Genomic DNA, 19971 nt, shown 5'->3' with positions numbered 1-19971 from the left:
ATGTCCTTCAAGTTGTGAGAGGTTGCATCTTCATCCCTGCCAGCATTTTGGTCCTCACTGGGCTGTAGGACACTGATCTCCAGAGACCCTCTTCGCCACTGAGAGGAAGCGGGCAGCGTGAGAGAGCTGGGTGGCTTGCTTCCTGCCTCGCTTCCCTCAAGGGCCAGGCCAGGCCCCAGGGACTATTGACAGAGCCTTGAGCTCTGGCCGGTTGGCAGCTGACTTGTCGGGATGCAGAGCTTTCAGGTTGAAGAGACCACAGGGGGATGGGCAAAGAGGAGGACACGGGGGCATCTCTGCCCAGTGCCCTGCTGGCTGCAGCGAGCTGAGCGGCTAGGAGCCGTGTGAGAGGAGAGGTCAACCGATTCTCACTAGGCCTGGTACCTTCCTTATGCTCTTGGGTTGAGTGTTAGGTCTGGGTCAGCCAAAGCTGTGAACTAGTCAGGGGAGTCAGAAACCCAGGGCTCTGTTTGATAAACTTGTAGGGGTTGCTCCCTGCTCTGAGCTTTAGGCTCCTCAGCTGTAAAATGGGGGGGTCATGGTCCAGCTATAGCTACCTCAGGGTTAGATGAGCCTCTTGTGAGTCAGTGCATGTGAAAGTGATACGTAAACTTGAATGTCCTCTAGGAACCATACAGTCATGTAAGGGAGTGAGGCGATGTGGCCAGCGAGGGCTTGGGGTTAGGGCTTGGGGTTAGGTGACCAAGCTCAGAGTGGCTTGAGTTAGTCATTGCACCTCTCTCTGAGCCACTCAGTACAATAGCGATGATACCTTGTGCATGAACCTTGACCGAGTGGGTGACGTGCCTGCACTCTGCTCCAGACTTCGCACACTTGATCTCATTCAGCCCTCACCACAGCCCTTTGAAGTGTGTACTGCAGTCAGCCCCATGTTACAGAGGGGAAACTGAGGCTCTGAGAGGTTACCTCCCTTGCCTGGTCACACAGCTACAAAGTGGTAGAGCCAGGATTCAAACTGGGGCAGCCGGCTCCAGAATCCACCTGCCTCACTGCCCGGCTGCTCCACCAGACCTGCCGGGTGGGGTTGTTTGAAGATGAAATGAGACCCTCCTAAGTGTTAGCTCAGGGCCTGGCATGTGGTGCAGGGCAGGAGCTGCTGTCCTTTCTAACTGGCTTGGGGCCCAGAATCCCCAGGCCCTGGGGCTGTGTCCCCGTAGGGACGGGGCCCCCCTCCAGCCTTCTGTGCCTCACACCCCTCTTCTCCCTCCTTCCCACCAGGATGTCGCCACAATGCAGTTCTGTGCCAACAAGCTGGACAAGAAAGATTTCTTTGGGAAGTCTGACCCCTTCTTGGTGTTCTACAGAAGCAACGAGGATGGAACGTGAGTTCTCCGGCAACGCTTCACCCCCACTTCTGGGGGCATGGGCTTTGGGGGGAGGGATGGACTGTGGTGACTTGCCGGGCGGGGGTGGCTTGGGCCATCTCCTCCTGCTGCTGCCCTGAGGCCCCTGCTCTAGAGAGGGCAGGGGCTCTGGGTGGAAGTCAGGGGCTCCAAGGTAGTACCCTGGCCACGCAGATGGGGCTGGTGGGGGATAAGGGGCAGACTGCAAGCCCACAGTGCCATTCTGAGGGTCATTACTAAAAGGCTGGCGCTGGGCATGTCAGAGATGGAGGGAGCGGGCAAAAACAGGGCTAGGGCAGGAATGAGGGGCCCCTCTGATAGTCTATTCCTTCTTCCACATGCATCAGTCTACATCTCTAAGCCTTGTCCTCGCTCACGCACAGCCTTCCTAACACCCCACTACACATATTCCCCCCCCTACTTCCTACTCAGCAGGGCAAATCTGGACCCCCTTCCCCCCTTGGCCCCAGACTTCATTCAAAATCCCTCCCATCTTTGAAGCCTCCATTTCCTTCTCTCCTCTCCCTAATCTGGAAGCCACCCACAATATGATGGAAAGACAACTCGTTGGGCAATGTAAGAGGTCAGTGATGTACACAGAGGGACAGATTCTAGGTTGAGGGTCTTGGGACGTAAGTCCTCTTTTCCAACCCGCTCTGTGACCCTAGACAAGTATGCCCCCTCTCTGGGCCTGTTTTCTCATCAGTAAAATGATCTGGTTAGATTAGGTGGTCTCCATGGTCTCTAAGCACCACAGCTCTGGAAGGCTGCAGCTGCTTAGCTGGGATTCTGCAGAATGAGGAAGCGATGGGGCCAGGGAGGTTAATTAGAGAAACGCTGCTGGAGAAGGGAACTAGGAAGAAGGTTTTGAAGGAGAGGAAAAAAATGGGTCCACGGGGTTTGGGGTTTGGGGGTGGGGGGAGGAGCAGGGAAGAATAACATACTAGAGAAACAGTGTGTGCAAAGCAAGTGTGCCCTGAACAGAGGGCAGGGAGGCCTCGCTAAGTCCCCTAGAATCTGAAATTCTGGGTGTGTGCGTGTGTGTGCGTGTGCGCGTGCGTGCGTGCGTGTGTGTGTGTGTGTGTGTGTGTGTGTGTGTTGGGGGGCAGGGCAGCAGCAGGGAGGAGGTATGTTTCAGTCGAAGGGAAAACTGATCTTTAAACGAGCGTACAAAACAAGGGAAATTAGGTACGATAATTTGCATAACAAAAGGATCCTTTGTCTCACCGTAGGACTCTTAGCAGGATTTCTTTAAATAATTCTTGTTGACTTTGACTTGATTTGAGGGAGGGAGGAAAAGGTCTGAGTAATGTTCTGGGTGCCCATGGAAATGTCCATGCAAGTCCCCTCCAGAAAGGAGGGCAGGGGCCGCCCCAGGGCTTGTCTCAGCGGCGAGGGCTGACTGGCCAGCAGGAGGGAGGGATTTGGGTTGTGGAACAGGAGATGGACATGTTGCAGAGTGTTTGCCAATGATTATTCTAGCAGAGCGGTGTGTAGGTTGGGTGGGGAGGGGGCGGGGGAGAGGGAGAGACTCGTGACTGACGCGGTGAACAGGTGGGAGGTGCTGCGCCAGGCGAGCTGTGGAAATGCAGGGGAGGAGGCAGGGAGGGGAGGACATGGGCAAAAGGGCAGGGCAAGACCTGGCTCTGCGGAACTTGGGTGGGGACCGCCCACCGCCCCCTCCCTGGCAGACGAGCTGCGGGGAACCCAGACTGTTGAAATTGGCAAAGGAGCTGGTCAGATGGGGCAGGCGATGGGGGTTTATTTGGGGGTGAGTTTCACTTGAAGCATGGGCTGGCTCTGTCTGGGGTGAGGGGACACCAAGGGCAGCTGGAGAAACCGATCCAGAGGGACCACAGGGAGTGAAATGTCAGGCCTGCCACGCCAGGAGGGAAAAGGGCAGGAAGCATCCACGGAGCACCCGTGCTCCTGGCACTGCATATACCTTGTCTTCTTCAATCAGAATCACTGGTCTGGGAGCAAGAATGTGGTGATGGAGAGCCGGGCTCGGCCAGTCGCTGCCAATCATTAACTCTGTAATTTTAGGCACGTGTCTAACCGAATGGAACTTTATGTGATGGTGGAGATGTTCTGTATCTCACTGTCCCTTATGGTCGCCATCAGCCACGTATAGCTGCTGAGCCCTTGAAAGGGGCTAGTGCGACAGAGGAACTGAATTTTTTATTTCATTTCATTTTAGTTAATTTAAATGTAAATAGCCACGTGAGGCTAGTGGCTACCATTCTGGACAGTGGGGCCCTACCCTCTGCGTTTCAGTTTCTTGGTGTGTGTGATGGGGAGAATCATAACACCTCCCTCCCAGGGAAGCCGTGAGGATTAAATGAGTTAATTCGGGTTATTAGAACAGGATCTGGCAGCGTTAGTTACGGTTCTTTGGGAAGCTCAGTCACGTGCCCAGGGCTGCACAGCTGGAGGTAGTGGTCCTGGGACCGGAGCCCACATCTGTCTGACCCCGTTGGTTCACACTCTCACCCCACAGCCACGTCCCGAGTGTGTGTTGAAATGAATTGAGTTGAGCTGGGAGATGACTGCAGGGACCATTTCCACACTAGGGCCTTGTCCCCCATGGCAAGTACATCAGGGGATCGAGGGGCCTGTGGATTTAGTGGTGGAAAAGGCGGGGGGCTTGGGGGAGTTTAAAGAAAGTGGTTTCAGGCAAGAGTCTGAAGCAGAAAACAGACCATACAGGGCTCAGGAAGAAAGACCTAGGGAGGAAATGAGGCTAATAGCTTAGAAGACTTGGTCAGGCACTTTGGCTGGCAAGCGAGAGGAGCTAGAGAAGGCAGTGGTTCCAAAGAGGTGGGGAGACGGGGAGGGTCCACAGCAGGTCTGTGCGACTGTTGCAGGTGGGAGGTTAGGGCTCCTGCAGGGTGCGAACCCTCCTCCCTTCACCACCAGTTGCTGCTCCTGCCTCCTCCCCCAGTCCAGGCTCCTCTTCCTGCCTGACCTACTGCCCCAGCCATGGGCAGCTGTGGCCCCTCCTTTCCCCGTCCCCATTCCTGTCCCCATCACCAGCTCTGGAGTGTGTGGGGAGGTCTCCCACATGTACCTCACACTCCAGTGGGTGGGCGAGAAGGAGCACAGAAGAGAAACGCTGAGCCATGGTGACAGGAATGACATTTTGACTTGAAAATTGCCAGAGAAGAAATGGCACAGGCTGTGTGGGTATGGGCGGTGCCCAGGCACCTTCCTGGGTGACCTTTCCAAGCCAGGAGGTAGCTGGGGTGGATGCTGGGAAATCTCATGGGGACAGCCCCTGCCCTGAGCTCCTCTCTGGCTTCTCGCTGCCCCTCCACGTGGCAGGGCAGGCTTCCACGGCGGGGCCAGTCAGGCACGGCATGGGGAGTGGGCAGGGGCGCTGGATCGGGGCCCAGCTGGGATTAAGCCAATTCTGCACTTTCAGTTTGCAAAGCAAGCTCATGGATTCAGACTACAAGAGCTGAAAGGGTCTTAGAGATCATCTAAGCCAGGGGCTTTAATTTCACTGGCTTGAAATGCCAGTGAGAGCTATGGAAACTCTCCTCTGAGAAATACATTTATTCATTAGTTCATTCTGAAAAAAATATTACATGAACACCTTACTAAGTGCCAGGTGCTATTCTGGGCACTAGAGATATACCAGTGAACAAGGAAGACAAACCCTTGCCCTTATGGAGCTTACATTTTAGTGACAGACTATGAAAGAAATAAGGAGAAAGACAGACCATGTCAAATGTCAAATGGTGACAGATGGGATGGAAAAAGCAGTATGGAAAGGGACTAGGATATCTCAGAGTCAGGGGACCAGGGGGTATAAATTTTAGATAATGGTTCTCAGGGCAGGTGCTCATGTCAAAGAGATGACAGTTGAGTGAAACCTGAAGGAAGTAAGGAGGTGAGCCGTTAACATGGAAATTTGGGAGAGAGTCCTTCAGACAGGGGAACAGCAAGCACATGAAACTCAGGCACCCAGTTCCACTGACGATTTCAAGGGTTCACAGACCCCTAAAGCCCATCTCCAGATCCTTCCATGGATCTCAGATGAAGGAAGTCTAATAGTGGCCAACTCCCTGGGTTTACAGGCGAGGAAATAGAGGCCGAGAGGGGGACAGTCTTGCTCAAGGTCACGCAGAGAACAGGGGCCAGAGCCACATCTCCTGACACTCTTACCTGGTGCAGGAATCCTTTTTGTAGTGTTATCAAGAAATGGCTGTCTAGGAATAAAGACACAGATGTAGAGAATGGACTTGAGGACACGGGGAGGGGGAAGGGTAAGCTGGGAAGAAGTGAGAGAGTGGCATGGACATATATACACTACCAAATGTAAAATAGATAGCTAGTGGGAAGCAGCTGTGTAGCACAGGGAGATCAGCTCGGTGCTTTGTGACCACCTAGAGGGGTGGGATAGGGAGGGTGGGAGGGAGATGCAAGAGGGAGGAGATATGGGGATATATGTATATATATAGCTGATTCACTTTGTTATACAACAGAAACTAACACACCATTGTAAAGCAATTATACTCCAATAAAAATGTTAAAAAAATAAAATAAACTGAAGTTTATACAAAGATAAAAAAAAAAGGAATGGCTGTCTAGCTTCTACCTGGATGCTGCTAGTGACAGGCAGCTCATCACCTCACGAAGCCATTGTTTCTACTGTCTGGCAACTGCAGAGATTAACAAGCCAGCCCCTCTGGTGATCTGAATTCTGCCTCCCTTGGAGTCAGGACTGACAGACTTCCCTCTCTTCTTTGCCAGGTTCACCATCTGCCACAAGACTGAGGTCATGAAGAACACCCTAAACCCAGTCTGGCAAACTTTCTCCATTCCTGTGAGAGCCCTCTGCAACGGGGACTATGATCGGTGAGATGAGAAAATGTCCCCTGTCCCCAAGCACAGGTGCGGGGGGCACGGTCACGTTGATGAGGGCCATCCCATCAGTACAAGCGAGCAGAGCCTCCTGGAGCTGCGTGCTGGTGGCCCTGCACAGGGTGGAACTGGGGATCCCTCTGGCTCCCTGCCCTTCCCTCACCACACCCCGCCTTTTTTCCTCCCAGTCTGACTTTCCCATTGGTGGAAGCCCTCCCAGGTTGGGGGGATGGGAGGTACCAAGGATTTCAGAGAAGCCCTGGTGTGTGTTGGGCGCCCTGCCCGGAGCTCAGTAGCTGGTCTTTTCACTGTGCCCAGTGAGGGGCAGGTGGGGGCCAGATGGCGGCTCTAGATGCATGTAGAGGTGACTTCGTCCCCAGCAGCTCCAACTCCTGGCTGAGAGACTCTGGGGAGTCAGGATCCCAGGATATGCGCTGCCAGATGAGTTGCCATAAATGGAGGTGAGGGATGCAGTGCAAACAGCTCATGGAATTTTTTGACGCTACAAAGCCTACTCATAATACACCTCATCATTGTTTGAGTGTAGATTGTTGAGTATAGATACGGATACCTAGTTTCCAATCCTGACCCTGTGACGAAAAAAGCACTCTCAACCTGGGCAAACTTTGACCTGTCTGAGCCTCAGTTTCCTTATCTGTAAACTGGGTACCTAAACATCCACCTACCTTGTAGGGCTGCTTTGAAGCTCACAACCTACATGTAAGGCTCTGGTATACATAAAATACCATTCAGCATTTCATCCACAAACGTTTATTGATGCCCTACCATGTGACAGGCACTGCACTAGATGCTGGGAAGTCAGGAGGAAACAAAACACACAGTCTTCACCCTTCACCCAACCTCTTGGAGTTTATATGCTAGCGGGGGAGGCAGACATTAATCCAATAATTGCACAAAGAAACATATAATTACAAATTGTGGCAAGTGCAGGGGGGAGAGGGGACACGTAGGATGGGAGCTGTAACACGGTATTGGTCTGTGTTAAGTCACAAGAACCCAGCCTGGTTTCCTGGTGGTTGCTATAGCAGGTGGGCGAGCTGGCAGGGGCTTCTCGGGCAGGGCTGTCCAGGCAGCCCTGAGGAAGCTGGGCCTCTGCTGGCCACTCTGACAGGAGCCCTAGGGTGTCAGAACAGATACCTCAGGGCATCCTGGCTGGTGGCATTGGCATGGGCTCCCTGGCACTCTGTTCACAGTGGCTACTGACAGGGTATGTGCGGTGGGGTGAGGGGACAGGAATGAGCAGATGGATGGCCTCCAGGCACCCCTGTCTCTCTCCCTATTAGGCTGCTGATCCAGGAGATGAAGTGGCTTCTTTTCCTGCCTCGGCTGGGACAGAAAAGCCACAGTCTGTTCCATAGGTGGTCATTGAGCACCTACGATGTGCTCAGCACTGCGCCTCCAGCTGTGTGGCATTCAAGGGAATGTAGCCGCATTTCTGTCTTCAGGGGGTTTACAGGGAGCTCAGATGTGCACACATATATTTTAGACAGTTAAATAGTTGTGCAAAATGAGACTGGAAACAAAAATAGGCATTTCAGCCAAACAAACCCCCGTTCCGTGTCTAGCCAGGTCCTGGGGCTTCCCCTGGTGGGGAATGGGAGGGGTTGAAGCAACAGGGTCTAAAGGAGGCTCAGGGCAGGGTGGAAGGTTGCGGGGGCAGCGTCAGTTCCTGGGGACAAGGGATGTAGGAAAAATGGTTGGGATAGAGAGGAAGGGAGCGGAAATTCAAGGTTGGGGGATGGGAGAACATGGCAGCTCCATTCTCATAGGGGTGGAAGGAATTGGGATTTCCGACTGCACTGCCTAGAGGTTTCGGGGTTTGTCCAGCTGACCCCCCACAACCTGCATCCCAGGGAAGGCCTCCTAGGGCCTCAGAATCCAGCCTTGTAAGGAGGTCAGCCCAGCTCAGAGGCCTGGGCTCTCCGGTCAGCCATCGGAGGAGGTGCGGGTGTGGGGGGAAGGTGCAGGCTTTGCGGAAAGCCCAGGTGGGCTCCCATCCCCCTCCCAGGCTGAGCCCTGGACTGGTTTCCCTCCAGGATGGCTGGGCAGCTTGGGCCCTCCTCCAAAGCCAGGGACAGATTAACTGTGATGTGACTGACAGTGGTGCTAATGGAGGTGTCAGGTGTGTCACACTGGCCTGGTAGGCGAGTAGACCTGCCCCCTGCTGAGCCCTAGGGTCACCCACATACACAACAGCCACTCAGGAGGTGCAGGCATTTGGGAGGCCCCCGTAGGGCAGGACAGGGTGGGCCTTGTTCAGGAAAACAAGGCCGCTTTCCTCTACTTACGAGGCACCTCTTGAAGTCTCACAGTACACATTGGGTTTAATCCAGCAGCCCTGTCTTCCAGGCCAGCCGGGCACCAGACACCGTGTTGGGTGCTGTGGACACAGTGAGCTCTCAGACCCAAGTTTCCTTCTGAGGTTGCTCCCAGGCCAAGGTGGGAGACATGGGTCATAATAATAACAGCAAAGGCTCCTGTGGCACTTCTGAGGTAATTGATGTATGTGAACTAATTTAATCCTCCCAACAATTAGTACCTCTTCTGGAAAAGGTACAAATACTATCCACATCTCGTAGGTAAGGAAACTGAGGCCCAGAGAGGTTAAGTAACTCACCCAGGGTCTTACTGCCAGTAGCATCAGAATCTGGACCCAAGCAGGCTGGCTCTAGGATCTGTGTTCTTAAACTCCAGCGCTCTGCTGATGAATGGTCAAGGCGTGGGGTGAGTGGGGTGGGACACTTGGAGGACAGCTCTAGGAGAGTTTGCTCAGGGGCTTGAGCAGGTCTGCTTCGAGATAGGAGGTAGAAGGAAGACTCAAAAGGCCTTGACAGCTGCCTGGATATGGGAGTGAAAGAGACGTAGAGATTATTAGGGTTTGGAGTTTGGAGGATGAGAGACGATGGTACCACTAGTGGAAATGGGAAGTGTGACAGGGAGCCAGACTGTGTGGCTATGGGACAGGTACAGTGGTGTTCTTCCCAGGGGAGAGGAGAACAGAGGTCTGGGAGTCCCCAGGAGGGGGGCTGGCAGAGGTCAGGAGTAGGGGGATGTCAGAGAGATAAGAAGGGACCAGGGGGAGGGCAGCCATAGTCAGGGAGCTGAGAGAAGAGAGTTCAAACAGAAATATCAACTTACTATTGTGAAAAAGAGGGCCAGGGGGTGAGAACCAGGGATCTGCTGAGAAAGGGCCGTTTTCTTGGAATGATGGGGGTGGAAACGAGTTAATCTCATTAAGCTTTACTGAGTCTTTAGGACACGGGCCAAATTGTGTCCTAATTGGTTTAAATACAGTATCTTATTTTGTGAGTTTAAATTTCACAATAACCCTAGAAGATGGGTACTAATGACATGCCCATTTCACAGATGGGGAAACGGAGGACCACAGATTATGTCATTTGCCAGGGCAAGGAGAAGGTGCATGTCCCTTCTCCAGAAGTCACTTCTGGGCTGGCCCTCTAATTTGGGGTTCCCCTGGTTTGGGGTCCCCCGCCTTTGCTGTGTTTCCAGTCCACACAAGACCAAACCCAAGTGACCCAGCTGAGCAGAACCTGAGTCAGAGGAAGTGGACTCAGGGTCAGAATTAATCTAGCCCTCCAGTGGGGTGAAGTGAGGTGAAGGGTGATGAAAGCACTTCTCCTGCCTTCCCTGAAGTCCCCCTGCTCTGTCCTTGAATATTCTGCGACTTGAGGATTTGTCCCTGTTAAACCAAATTCCTCTGTGTTGGGCTGCTATCACTCACTCACACCTTCATGGTGAATAAGTAGGTTTTAAAAGGGTGTTAAGCGTACTGGGTCTTCACCTGGAGAAGGGAGAGGGTTCCCAGGAGCTGGGGGGCTGTCACATCACCCAAACTTCGGCCCCCTGGATTGAACCAGTTGCTTCTCCTTTGAACCCCACCACACGCTGAGCACCGGGAGGGGCTGGGCCCAATACTATGGCTTCAGTTAGGAGTGTCTTATCCCTGGTTCACACATGCAGAAGCTGAACTCAGACACAGGAGCCACAGTCAGTGCAGTACAGCTGGGGTTGCACAGCACCTCTGCCATCAAGCCTCACTGCCTGGGCCTGTGAGGCTCGATGCTCTTCTTCCTCCCAGCAGCTTCTCAGAGTAATGGACTGACTCAGTTAGTTTAGGGTGAACCCCTCAAGGCCTGTCGGCCCTCGGGACTTGTAAGCATCAGGGAAACATACCTTTTCCTGTTTTCCCTGCCTGGGAGAGGGAGAGGCTCATTAGGAGCAGACCTACAGCTCGGTTCAGAGGAGGCTATGGACAGAGCTGCTTGGTGTGCTGGGGGGCAAGCCTGGAGTCTTTGCCAGCGTTCCCCATCCTTGCTGGCCTGCTGGGGCTCACACACCCCGCTCTGTCACTCCTGCCCCACGCGTTCAGAGACCCACAGGACACTGGCTCCCTGCCAAGAGGCCTGGTGCTGCTACTGACCAGCTGTGTCTGGCTTTTGCTTCTGCCTTCCCCTGCCTCTGGGCACCTCCTTCTTCCCCAGTTCTGGAGATTTCGGTCTCCGAGCTAATCTGACTCCCTGCAGCCGTCCCTGGAGCCTTGGCTGTGATTGCTACTGGGGTGAGTTGGCACAGGAATCTCATACTCAGTGGTCTCAACCTCAGCTGCAAGTTCAAATCCCCTGAGGAGCTTTTTTTTTTTTTTAATTTATTTATTTAGGCTATGTTGGGTCTTCATTTCTGCGCGAGGGCTTTCTCTAGTTGCGGTGAGCGGGGGCCTCTCTTCATCGCGGTGCGCGGGCCTCTCACTGTCGCAGCCTCTCTTGTTGCGGAGCACAGGCTCCAGACGCGCAGGCTCAGTAGTTGTGGCTCACAGGCCCAGTTACTCCGCGGCATGTGGGATCTTCCCAGATCAGGGCTCGAACCTGTGTCCCCTGCATTGGCAGGCAGATTCTCAACGACTGCGCCACCAGGGAAGCCCCCCTGAGGAGCTTTTAACAATTCCCCTGCACAGGCTGCACCCCCAGAACAATTGATTCTGAATCTCTGGGGTGAGGCATCAGCATCAGGATTGCTAAAGCTCCCTGGGGGATCCGATGTGTAACCAAGTTTGAAAACCAGTTAATTTCATCTAGAGAGGTTAGTGGCTCTGGAAGCACATTAGAATCAGCCAGGGGACTTTTAAAAACTACCTGTGCCTGAACCCTATCCAGACCAATTAAATCACGCCTTCTGGCAGTGAGATTAAAAAAAAATTCTCCCCAGTGATTTTTTTGGGTATCCAAGGCCGTGGCTATGACTGGGGTCCTCCTATAGCCTCTGAGCACGTTGGCTGTCACTGATCTAGTCACCTGAGGGACTGGTGTTGGTGGTCTGTTGTTGTGGTGTGCCCACGTGCCACAACTACTGAGCCCACGTGCCACAACTACTGAAGCCCACGTACCTAGAGCCCGTGCTCCGCAACAAGAGAAGCCACTGCAATGAGAAGCCCACGAACCGCAACGAAGAGTAGCCCCTGCTCGCCACAACCAGAGAAAAGCACGCGCACAGCAATGAAGACCCAATGCAGCCAGAAACAATAAATAAATATAATAAAATAAATAAATTTATTGTAAAAAAACAAACAAACAAAACTATCCCAGGTGTGGCCCAAATGCTAAAGTGGAGAGGAGGCTTTTTTTTGTTTTAATTTCTTTTGGGCTGTGTTGTGTCTCCCTTGCGGTGCGCGGGCTTGTCATTGCGGTGGCTTCTCTTGTTGCAAAGCACGGGCTCTAGGCACGTGGGCTTCAATAGTTGTGGCTCGCGGGCTCTAGAGAGCAGGCTCAGCAGTTGTGGCGCACGGGCTTAGTTGCTCCGCAGCATGTGGGATCTTCCCGGACCAGGGATCGAACCCGTGTCCCCTGCACTGGCAGACGGATTTCCAGCCACTGCATCACCAGGGAAGCCCAGGAGGCATGTTTATAGAGATCCAACGCATGCCAGGCAGTTTTACCAATTTGTCTCCACAGCTATTCTGTAGGGCCGTTATTATCCCTACTTTAAAATGATTTTGTGGCTCAGAGAGGTTAAGCGACATCTCCAGGTCCCAGTGCAAAGGGCCCAGCATCCAAGTCCACACCCCAGACACTTTCTACTCTTTCCAGATCACCAGCCTACCTTCAGAGGCCTAGATTTTATTTTTCTTTCCATAATAATTCTCCTCAGAGAGACATAGTTTTTTGTTTTTCACAAAAATTTAAAGGATTCCTCTAAATGGTGGGCTTCTATGCCTGCCCCATTTTACATTTTGGTAACAAAAATCCAGTTGCTGCACAACGTACTGGGCATCCCTTCATTTCCTGAACAGTTTCTACCCTGATGCGGGAGAATCCGCATCCCACCCCCATGCCCCATGGAGGCTCATCTGAAGGGAGACAGCGCCTCCTTCTGGGGGTTCTGGAACTCCAAGGCCGGCTCCCTGCAGACTTGAGGAGATGGGCCGCGGCCATGGGCCAAATGATGAGATATTCATAGAACACGGGCCTGGGCAGCCGCCTCTGTGTGCCCCATTTAGAACTGAAGGCTGGAGACCCAGCTCCCCCATGCCTCTTCCACCTCTCCAGACCCTGACCCTGCAGAGGGACCCGGGCATCTGCCCCATCCCTGGGCATCCCTGGAGGACTGCTGGTACCAAGGGTTAACCTGCAACCTCCACCTCCCTCCTCTGCCTCTGGTCTGCTAGCCTGTTGCCATAGAAACAGGCTAAAAATAAAATGGGCTCCCAAAGCCCAGCCCCAAGCTCAGGAGTCAAAACAAACTAATTAAAGCAGACAGGCTAAAATGTGAAGATAATTACACCCTCACTCAGGAGCCAGTCTGGCATGGAAAAGCTCAGCAGGCCATCCTGAGTCAGGACCCCTGCGTCCATCCCTGACATGCGGGGTAGCTCCCCACCACTCAGACTCCTTGAACCCCAGGGTCCCACCAGGAGAGCCCACCCTGCTTAGGCCCTGGATCTACGGAGCACCACACTCACACTCTAACGGCCCCACCCCTGATAAACTGCAGTATGGCTTCATGCTGGGATCTGTGCCCCATCTGGGGTGGCCAAGAGAAGGTGGGGTGAACTGAAGTCTGAGGCTGCCTTTCTACATCTTCCCTGAAATTCAGGGAAGTCCCAGTGCAGCTTTGGAGCTGCCTCTGTCCCTAAGACCTTTAAAGGCTTCAAGATAGTTCCTTTGTCTCCTGGGCTGCTGCCTCTTCACCGAGGGCCCTCAGAGCCAGGTGGGTGTTCGTCCATCCCCCTTTGGCCCAGGAGCGTGAGAAGGCCACGCAGGTGGCCCCATTCTCAGGCTACGCAGGTGCTGGGTCAAGTCCATCCCACCATGGGCCCTTTGCCTTACAGGACCATCAAGGTGGAGGTATACGACTGGGATCGAGATGGCAGGTAAGCTGGCAGAAGGACAGAAGGTGAGCAAGGAGGGGGACAGCCCCTGGGAGGAAGGTGGATCTTGCCCTCTCATGGAGAGAGCTATGCCCAGGTCCCCACCCATGGCAGCTTGGGGGGTGAGGGGCCTGGGTTTCCTGTGGAGGGACCACTGCCTCGGTGGCTCTTCCATGCCCAGCTCCACTGAGGCACCAGAGGGCCTGTGTCCTGCAGGACATGGTGCAAGGGGTGTAAGAGGCCTCTTTTCCTCAAACAGCTGCCTAGCGGCCAGCCAGTGTCTAAAATCTCCCCACATTTGGAAGAACGTAGGATTTTCTGAAATGTGCGTGTTCTAAGGTACAGGCAGATATTAGTGACCTCCTGAGCATTCATGACCACGTTTTCTGTGTGAGGCTAAGCATCGTGCGGTGACTGAAGTGCAGAAGATGAGCTTGGCTCTCAGAGACTCCCTGAAATCTAGCAGGAGGCCCTTGACTCCTCAGAGGAGTTGTTTGTGGGGAGCAGGGCTGACGGAGTGGGATATGGGAAAGGCGAGCATATGAATGGACCCCGGAGCGGTAAGGCAGAGCCTGAGTAGGGCTGAGCCTAACCTTGGGGAGGCCAGGGGCTTCCTCTTCTGTGTATCTAAGTGCCCCCAAGGAGCCAGTATCACTGGGAATTCATAGACGAGGAACAGAACAGGCCTCTCACAACTTTAGTAGAACCCTCACCGGCTCCTGCTTGTCTGTTGAACCAAATCCAACCAAATCCAAGTATGTCATACTTCCTGACTTTTGTGAGCCCTCCATCCTGTGGTGCTACCAGGGGGGTCATAGAGGGGCTTTAAGCCCTCTGATCTCCACTGGTGCCTATCAAGTCTGTGACATGGATGGGGGATGCCGTGAAGGGCTGTGCAAGTACAGCTCTAAGTTAGGCCGGAGCTCCTTCCAAGGAGCTCACCTGCCCAACACCTTCCTGTAGAGAAACTCTAGTGCCAACACTACTCTGCCAGCTCACTCTGTCCCCTCCTCTCTTTGCTTTAACCACATCACAGGCAAGTCAGCTTCAGGCTTCCACCCACGATTCACCTCATCACCTTACCCTGGAGTTCCTCATACCTTTCCTTTACCAGGGAAGCTGGAGACAGCTACCAGACGCCATTGGGTCCCACCATCAAGGAGCTCATAGTCTGAATGCTGAGAGCTGTAAATATGTAGACAAAAGACAGTGTGGACTCAAGGTGGGGCAAGGCCCCAGGGGTACCTGCTGGGCACAACACTCCAGCAGGCATTCCTGGCCAGCATGCTAACCACTGCCCTCTATCAGGGAGAGTGGTGGCGAAAGGCAGCCAACCGCAGGGCAGATGGGAGTTCTGCTTTGTACAAGGTTTTGCTGCACTTACTGTCAACACATGCTTGTGGGGCAGAGATGCAGAAGGTGTAAACACTGCAGAAAACACCTCAAGCTGCCTGGACGGACCTAAAGCTAATTGTCTTTTCAAAAAATGTTATTGGAAAAATGTCAAGTACACAGAAAAGTAGAGAGAAGAGTTTAATGAACACTTTAAGCCTATCACCTGAATCTAACAAGTGTTACATGTTGCCATAGTTGCCTTATCTATGTTTTGATGTAGTTTAAGTTACAGTTCATGGCATTTTTACCTCTAAATATCTCATTGAGAATGTCTAAAAAATAAGGGCATTTTTCTAAATAACTACAAATGTCATTATTGCACCTGACACATTGAACAATAATTCTTGAATACCATCTAATATTCATTGCATGTTCAAATTTCCCCAGTTGTCCCCAAAATACATACTATTGCTCGTTCGTTCAAATAAGAATCCAAGTATTAGAAGTGGGTCCTATTCTCCAGGACCCTGCTCTTTGCTGGGTGTCTGTTGGGTTTCTTGCTCCATGGGTGACACTGGACTCTTCCCAGGGGCCCACCCTCTCTGCTGGTGTGTACCCCTGGAGCAGAGGCCCCGGGCAGAACTGAGAGCCAGGGGAAGGGACATGAGAGGCGGGGGGATGAGCAGAGGCAGCGCACAGCCTGGGCCTCGCCGTTCAGCAGCAACTTTCCCTTGCAGCCATGACTTCATTGGGGAGTTCACCACAAGTTACCGGGAGCTGGCCCGCGGGCAGAGCCAATTCAACATCTATGAGGTGAGGCAGACACCTGAAGGCTGGGGTTTGCTCTGACTATATGTAGCTCCCAGTTGCTGAGGACTAACAGTGAGCCATGGCTGGGTTTTTTTGTTTGTTTGTTTTTTTGCGGTACGCGGGCCTCTCACTGTTGTGGCCTCTCCCGTTGCGGAGCACAGGCTCCGGACGCGCAGGCTCAGCGGCCATGGCTCACGGGTCCAGCCGCTCCATGGCATGTGGGATCTTCCCGGACTGGGGCACGAACCCGTGTCCCCTGCATCGGCAGGTGGACTCTCAACCACTGCGTCACCGGGGAAGCCCGTGGCTGGGGTTTTTGCATGTTCTCCTGTGAGGTGGGTGTTATTGTCCCATTTCACAGTTAAGGAGACTGAATCGCAGAGAAGTGAGGGGACTTGACCAAAGCCCAGTAAGTGGCAGACTCAAGAGGCAAACAACCTAAGCTTATCTGACTCCAAATCATTGAGTTATAGTGCCCCCCCTGAGAGAGCTCTTCCAACAAGGAGGGGGAATAGAAGTGCAGGTGGGCAGAGGGTGGGGAACAGTGTCAGAAGGTTCTAGGCCCAAGACCTGAGGTCCTGAGTTCAAGTAGCCTTCTGCCTTTAATCAGAGCAGTCTCAGGGCCTGCAGAATATCTTCTCTTTTCTGGAAGGAAAGAGAGGAACAGGACTCAGGATACCTCCATCTAGACCAGAGAACCTTGGACAAGACACCCGGTCTCTCTGGAGATAATATCATCTGCCCTCCAAGGACACTTTCTACTGCTGAGCCTTTGCCTGTGTGTGTGCTCCCTCTCAGGATACCCTCCCACCTTCCACATCTAGCTCAGGTCCTACTCCTCTGGTGGCCTATTTTCTCCCACTTATGAACTTCATGGACAGCATAGTTCATGCCAGACCTACTGAACTGCAGATACTTATAACCCTAATTTACAGCCCAGGGTTCATATCCTGACTCCACCATGTATTAGCCCTGCGACCCTGGCTGAGTTCTTGCCCCACTCTGTGCCATGCACACTGAGAATTAAATAAGTTACTAGAACAATGTCTGGCCACTAGTGAGCATTACGTCAGTGCTATCTCCTAGTTTCATCTGTTGAGCGCTTGGGTGCCAGGAGATTTACATTTTACAACCATCCTACAAACTGGGTCTATCCTTACATCACTCAGCTAGAGCTGGCTTTGACTCCCATCTCTGAACCCTAATCCCTGTATGCATCTACTCCCTCAACCTGTATCTCTGTTCCGAGTGGGCAGGTCTTGTGTTCCAACTAGACTGAAGCTCCCCAAGGGCAGACAAAGTGACAGCCCTTCCTGTTGCCCTGGTCACATTGGCCTGGGCCCTCCTGGGCACACAGTAGGTGCTTATTATACATTCACACTGAATTCAATTGAACAAGGCTATTTGTGAGAATGGAACGTGATGGATTTCTTTGAAAGAGCCATGATCCTCATAGTTAATTGCTTTGCTTTTTGTAAGGACAAAGGACGGAGCCGTCTCTGTCCCCTCACCCAGGCAGAGAGAAGCACGCTCCGTCTTTGGACTCTTTTTTTTTTTTTTTTAGCGGTACACGGGCCTCTAACCGCCGCGGCCCCTCCCGTTGCAGAGCACAGGCTCTGGACGCGCAGGCCCAGCGGCCATGGCTCACGGGCCCAGCCGCTCCGAGGCATGTGGGATCCTCCCAGACCGGGGCACGAACCCGTGTCCCCTGCATCGGCAGGCAGACTCTCAACCACTGTGCCACCAGGGAAGCCCTGGACTCTTTTAAGGACATTTTTAGGGAAGTGAAGGGAAGGGGTCAGGTCTCCTGGAGTTTGATTCTAAGGATGCTTGACAGGCTCAGATGAGGCCACGATCTCTCAGGCTTCAGTGACTTGTTTTCTCAGTCATTGGTCCCTGCCCCCTTGCAATCAATGAGAGAAACTGCAGCGCTGGCAAAAAGAAGTGCTGTCTTTACACATCTGAAACGCCATCAGGTAGAAAAGGAATTAACTCTGGCAGCCCTGGGGCAGGCCTTGCACCATGGTGGGCATCCCTGGGAGGCCGGTTTGGGCTCAGGAAGGCCCTTCTAGAGTCAGAAGTGCCTGAAGAGAGAACAGGCTTCTGCCAGGAAAGATCCTCATCTCAGGCCCCAGCATCAGCCTGGGTGTCCAACGCATATGCCCAGCTGTCTTCTGGCCACTCCTTAGACTCAGCCTTCCCAAACTGAATGCACTGGCTAAAGTCCCTGCAGCCCTCCTCTCCCCCTGGCCAGCCAGCTCCTCCTCCTGTGTTGTCATCACAGCGGCCATGGCACCTGGGGAGGCATCCTTGACACCTCCTGCCCCTCATCCCACACCCAGTCCATGACTGAATCCTACTCCTCCTGCTACCTAAATATCCTGACATTTGTCCCCTTCATTCCCGTCTACCCCCACTGTCACCGTCTCCCCTGTGTAGGGACTTTGTGACAGCCCCATAATGGCCTTTCCACCTCCTTCCGTCCTCCAGTCAGTAACCAAATATTCCTCCAAAATTGTAATTGACCACATTGCTGCCCTGCTTAACCCCCGACTGTGCATGTCACCCACTGCCTCTGCCTGGTTCGCACAGGGGAGGGGGGAGACTCCACACCAGCTGAGATCCTAAAGGGACCTTTACCTACAAGGGGAGTCCAAGCTCCTTCACACAGGTGCCATGCCCCAGTGACCCGCAGTCTATGTGCAACTGGGGGGGCGGGGGAGGGCGTGTGTAAGCAGCCGTATACATCACAGCTCTAGGAGCCCCTGCGGTCTAGCGCTGTCCGCTCCCCTCTACCCATCCCCACTCTCAGCCCCATCATGCCATCTGAGGCTCTCTGAACCTCCATGCTGTCTCAGTCTCCGTGGCTTCATTTGTGCTTGTGCCTCCCTTGGGGTTCCCTTTGCTGTTCTTGCCTCAGGAAGCCCCCACCTGCACACCCACTCTACCCCAGGGTCTGAAGTGGATGCCTCTCCTTGGTGCTCCTGCTCTACCCCCCACCCCACTCCCATACCTATTACCTGTTTATCATACTTCCTGCCCCCTCAAAGACCACGATGTCCTCAGGAATGGGGGCAATGTCTTACCACTGTATCCAGAGCCAGCACAGCTGCTGGTCCTGGGAGCCCCTCAGTGCCCCTTGCACAGGAGGGCAGACCCCACACCTGCCCTGGAGACCCTGGGGATGTGAGGAGAGGGAGAGGAGGAGGCTTAGAACTCCAGCTCAGGAGTTGGGAGGTTGCTAGGCTGGCCCCTAGGGGGTGCAGCCGCTTAGGGCTGGAGAGGCTGGTGGGGTGGGGTGGGGGTGGGATGGGGGAGGGGCTGTGTGCCAGGTTATGCATGAAACCTCAGAACAAACAGGATGCTTTCTCAGTGCCCACTTCACAGAAGATCTGAGAACAAAACAGTGCTTTAATATTAAAACAGTTATAATTAGAGAGTGGAAATGTGGCATACAGGCAGATTTAAAGATAACAGAGCAGACTTCAAAGAAATGTGCTTGTGGCCAGATTTTTCGGCGATGCCCAGGCCCCCAGGAGTCCGTGTTCATTCTCCTCCACTGGGAGGGCTACTTTGGGGTAAAAGTTCGAGATCCGGTAAATTCTAAAAGTTCCACACCCTCATAGAACAGGTTGGGAAACTGAGGCGCAGTGTAGTCTTGGGGCTGCAGTGTGCCCTCATTTCGACAGGCTGCCTAGCAAGCTGTCGTCCCGTGAATGTCAGTGAGCACCATGTCATCTGGGTGCCTTTCATGCCTGTGGTGGCTCCAAGGTTATTCTGGGCTTCTCTCCCCAGGCTCTCAGTTTCCACCTGCACAGCCTGCTAGCCTCCCACCTGCACTTCCCACCTGTGCCCGAAATCCAGTTCGTTCTTCCTTCTGTGTCTACCTAGTCACCCACGACTCCTCCCTCTCTCCTGCCTTCAGGGCCACGCCCAGCCCTGACTGCTTGGAAACGCTCCTTCTTACCTGGTCACCGTTTTTTTCTGCAGGTGGTAAACCCGAAAAAGAAAATGAAGAAAAAGAAATATGTGAATTCTGGCACAGTGAGTAGCCACCCCCTTTCTGCCATGGGTGTAGACATCCCGAGCTAGGTCTGGTGGCAGGAGTCATGTGTGTCTGTGTGTGCTCCTGCAGGGTGTGGGAACGAGACCTGGAGGGTTAGGGGTGGGGAGGGATGGGGCCGATGGAGC

At 53.5% G+C, this 19971-nt stretch overlaps 1 protein-coding gene across 5 annotated transcripts in view; it reads left to right on the top strand.

Moving 5' to 3' along the window:
• The window catches only part of CPNE5 (copine 5), a 102167-nt gene that overhangs the window by 57527 nt on the left and 24669 nt on the right, over nucleotides 1-19971 (top strand). For all 5 annotated transcript variants that reach the window (XR_009565803.2, XM_060307813.2, XM_030870892.2 and 2 more), the window contains 5 exons: nucleotides 1240-1343; nucleotides 6123-6227; nucleotides 13597-13638; nucleotides 15708-15783; nucleotides 19771-19824. Coding sequence is in view for 4 of the 5 variants with exons in the window: in XM_060307813.2 (XP_060163796.1) it covers nucleotides 1240-1343; nucleotides 6123-6227; nucleotides 13597-13638; nucleotides 15708-15783; nucleotides 19771-19824 (381 nt within the window). In the remaining variant the exon portion in view is untranslated. The remainder of the gene's footprint in view (nucleotides 1-1239; nucleotides 1344-6122; nucleotides 6228-13596; nucleotides 13639-15707; nucleotides 15784-19770; nucleotides 19825-19971) is intronic.

The sequence above is a fragment of the Globicephala melas genome, chromosome 11 (assembly GCF_963455315.2).
Source record: "Globicephala melas chromosome 11, mGloMel1.2, whole genome shotgun sequence".
NCBI classification, from domain to species: Eukaryota; Metazoa; Chordata; class Mammalia; order Artiodactyla; family Delphinidae; genus Globicephala; species Globicephala melas.
This window is presented reverse-complemented; position numbering and strand designations above follow the sequence as displayed.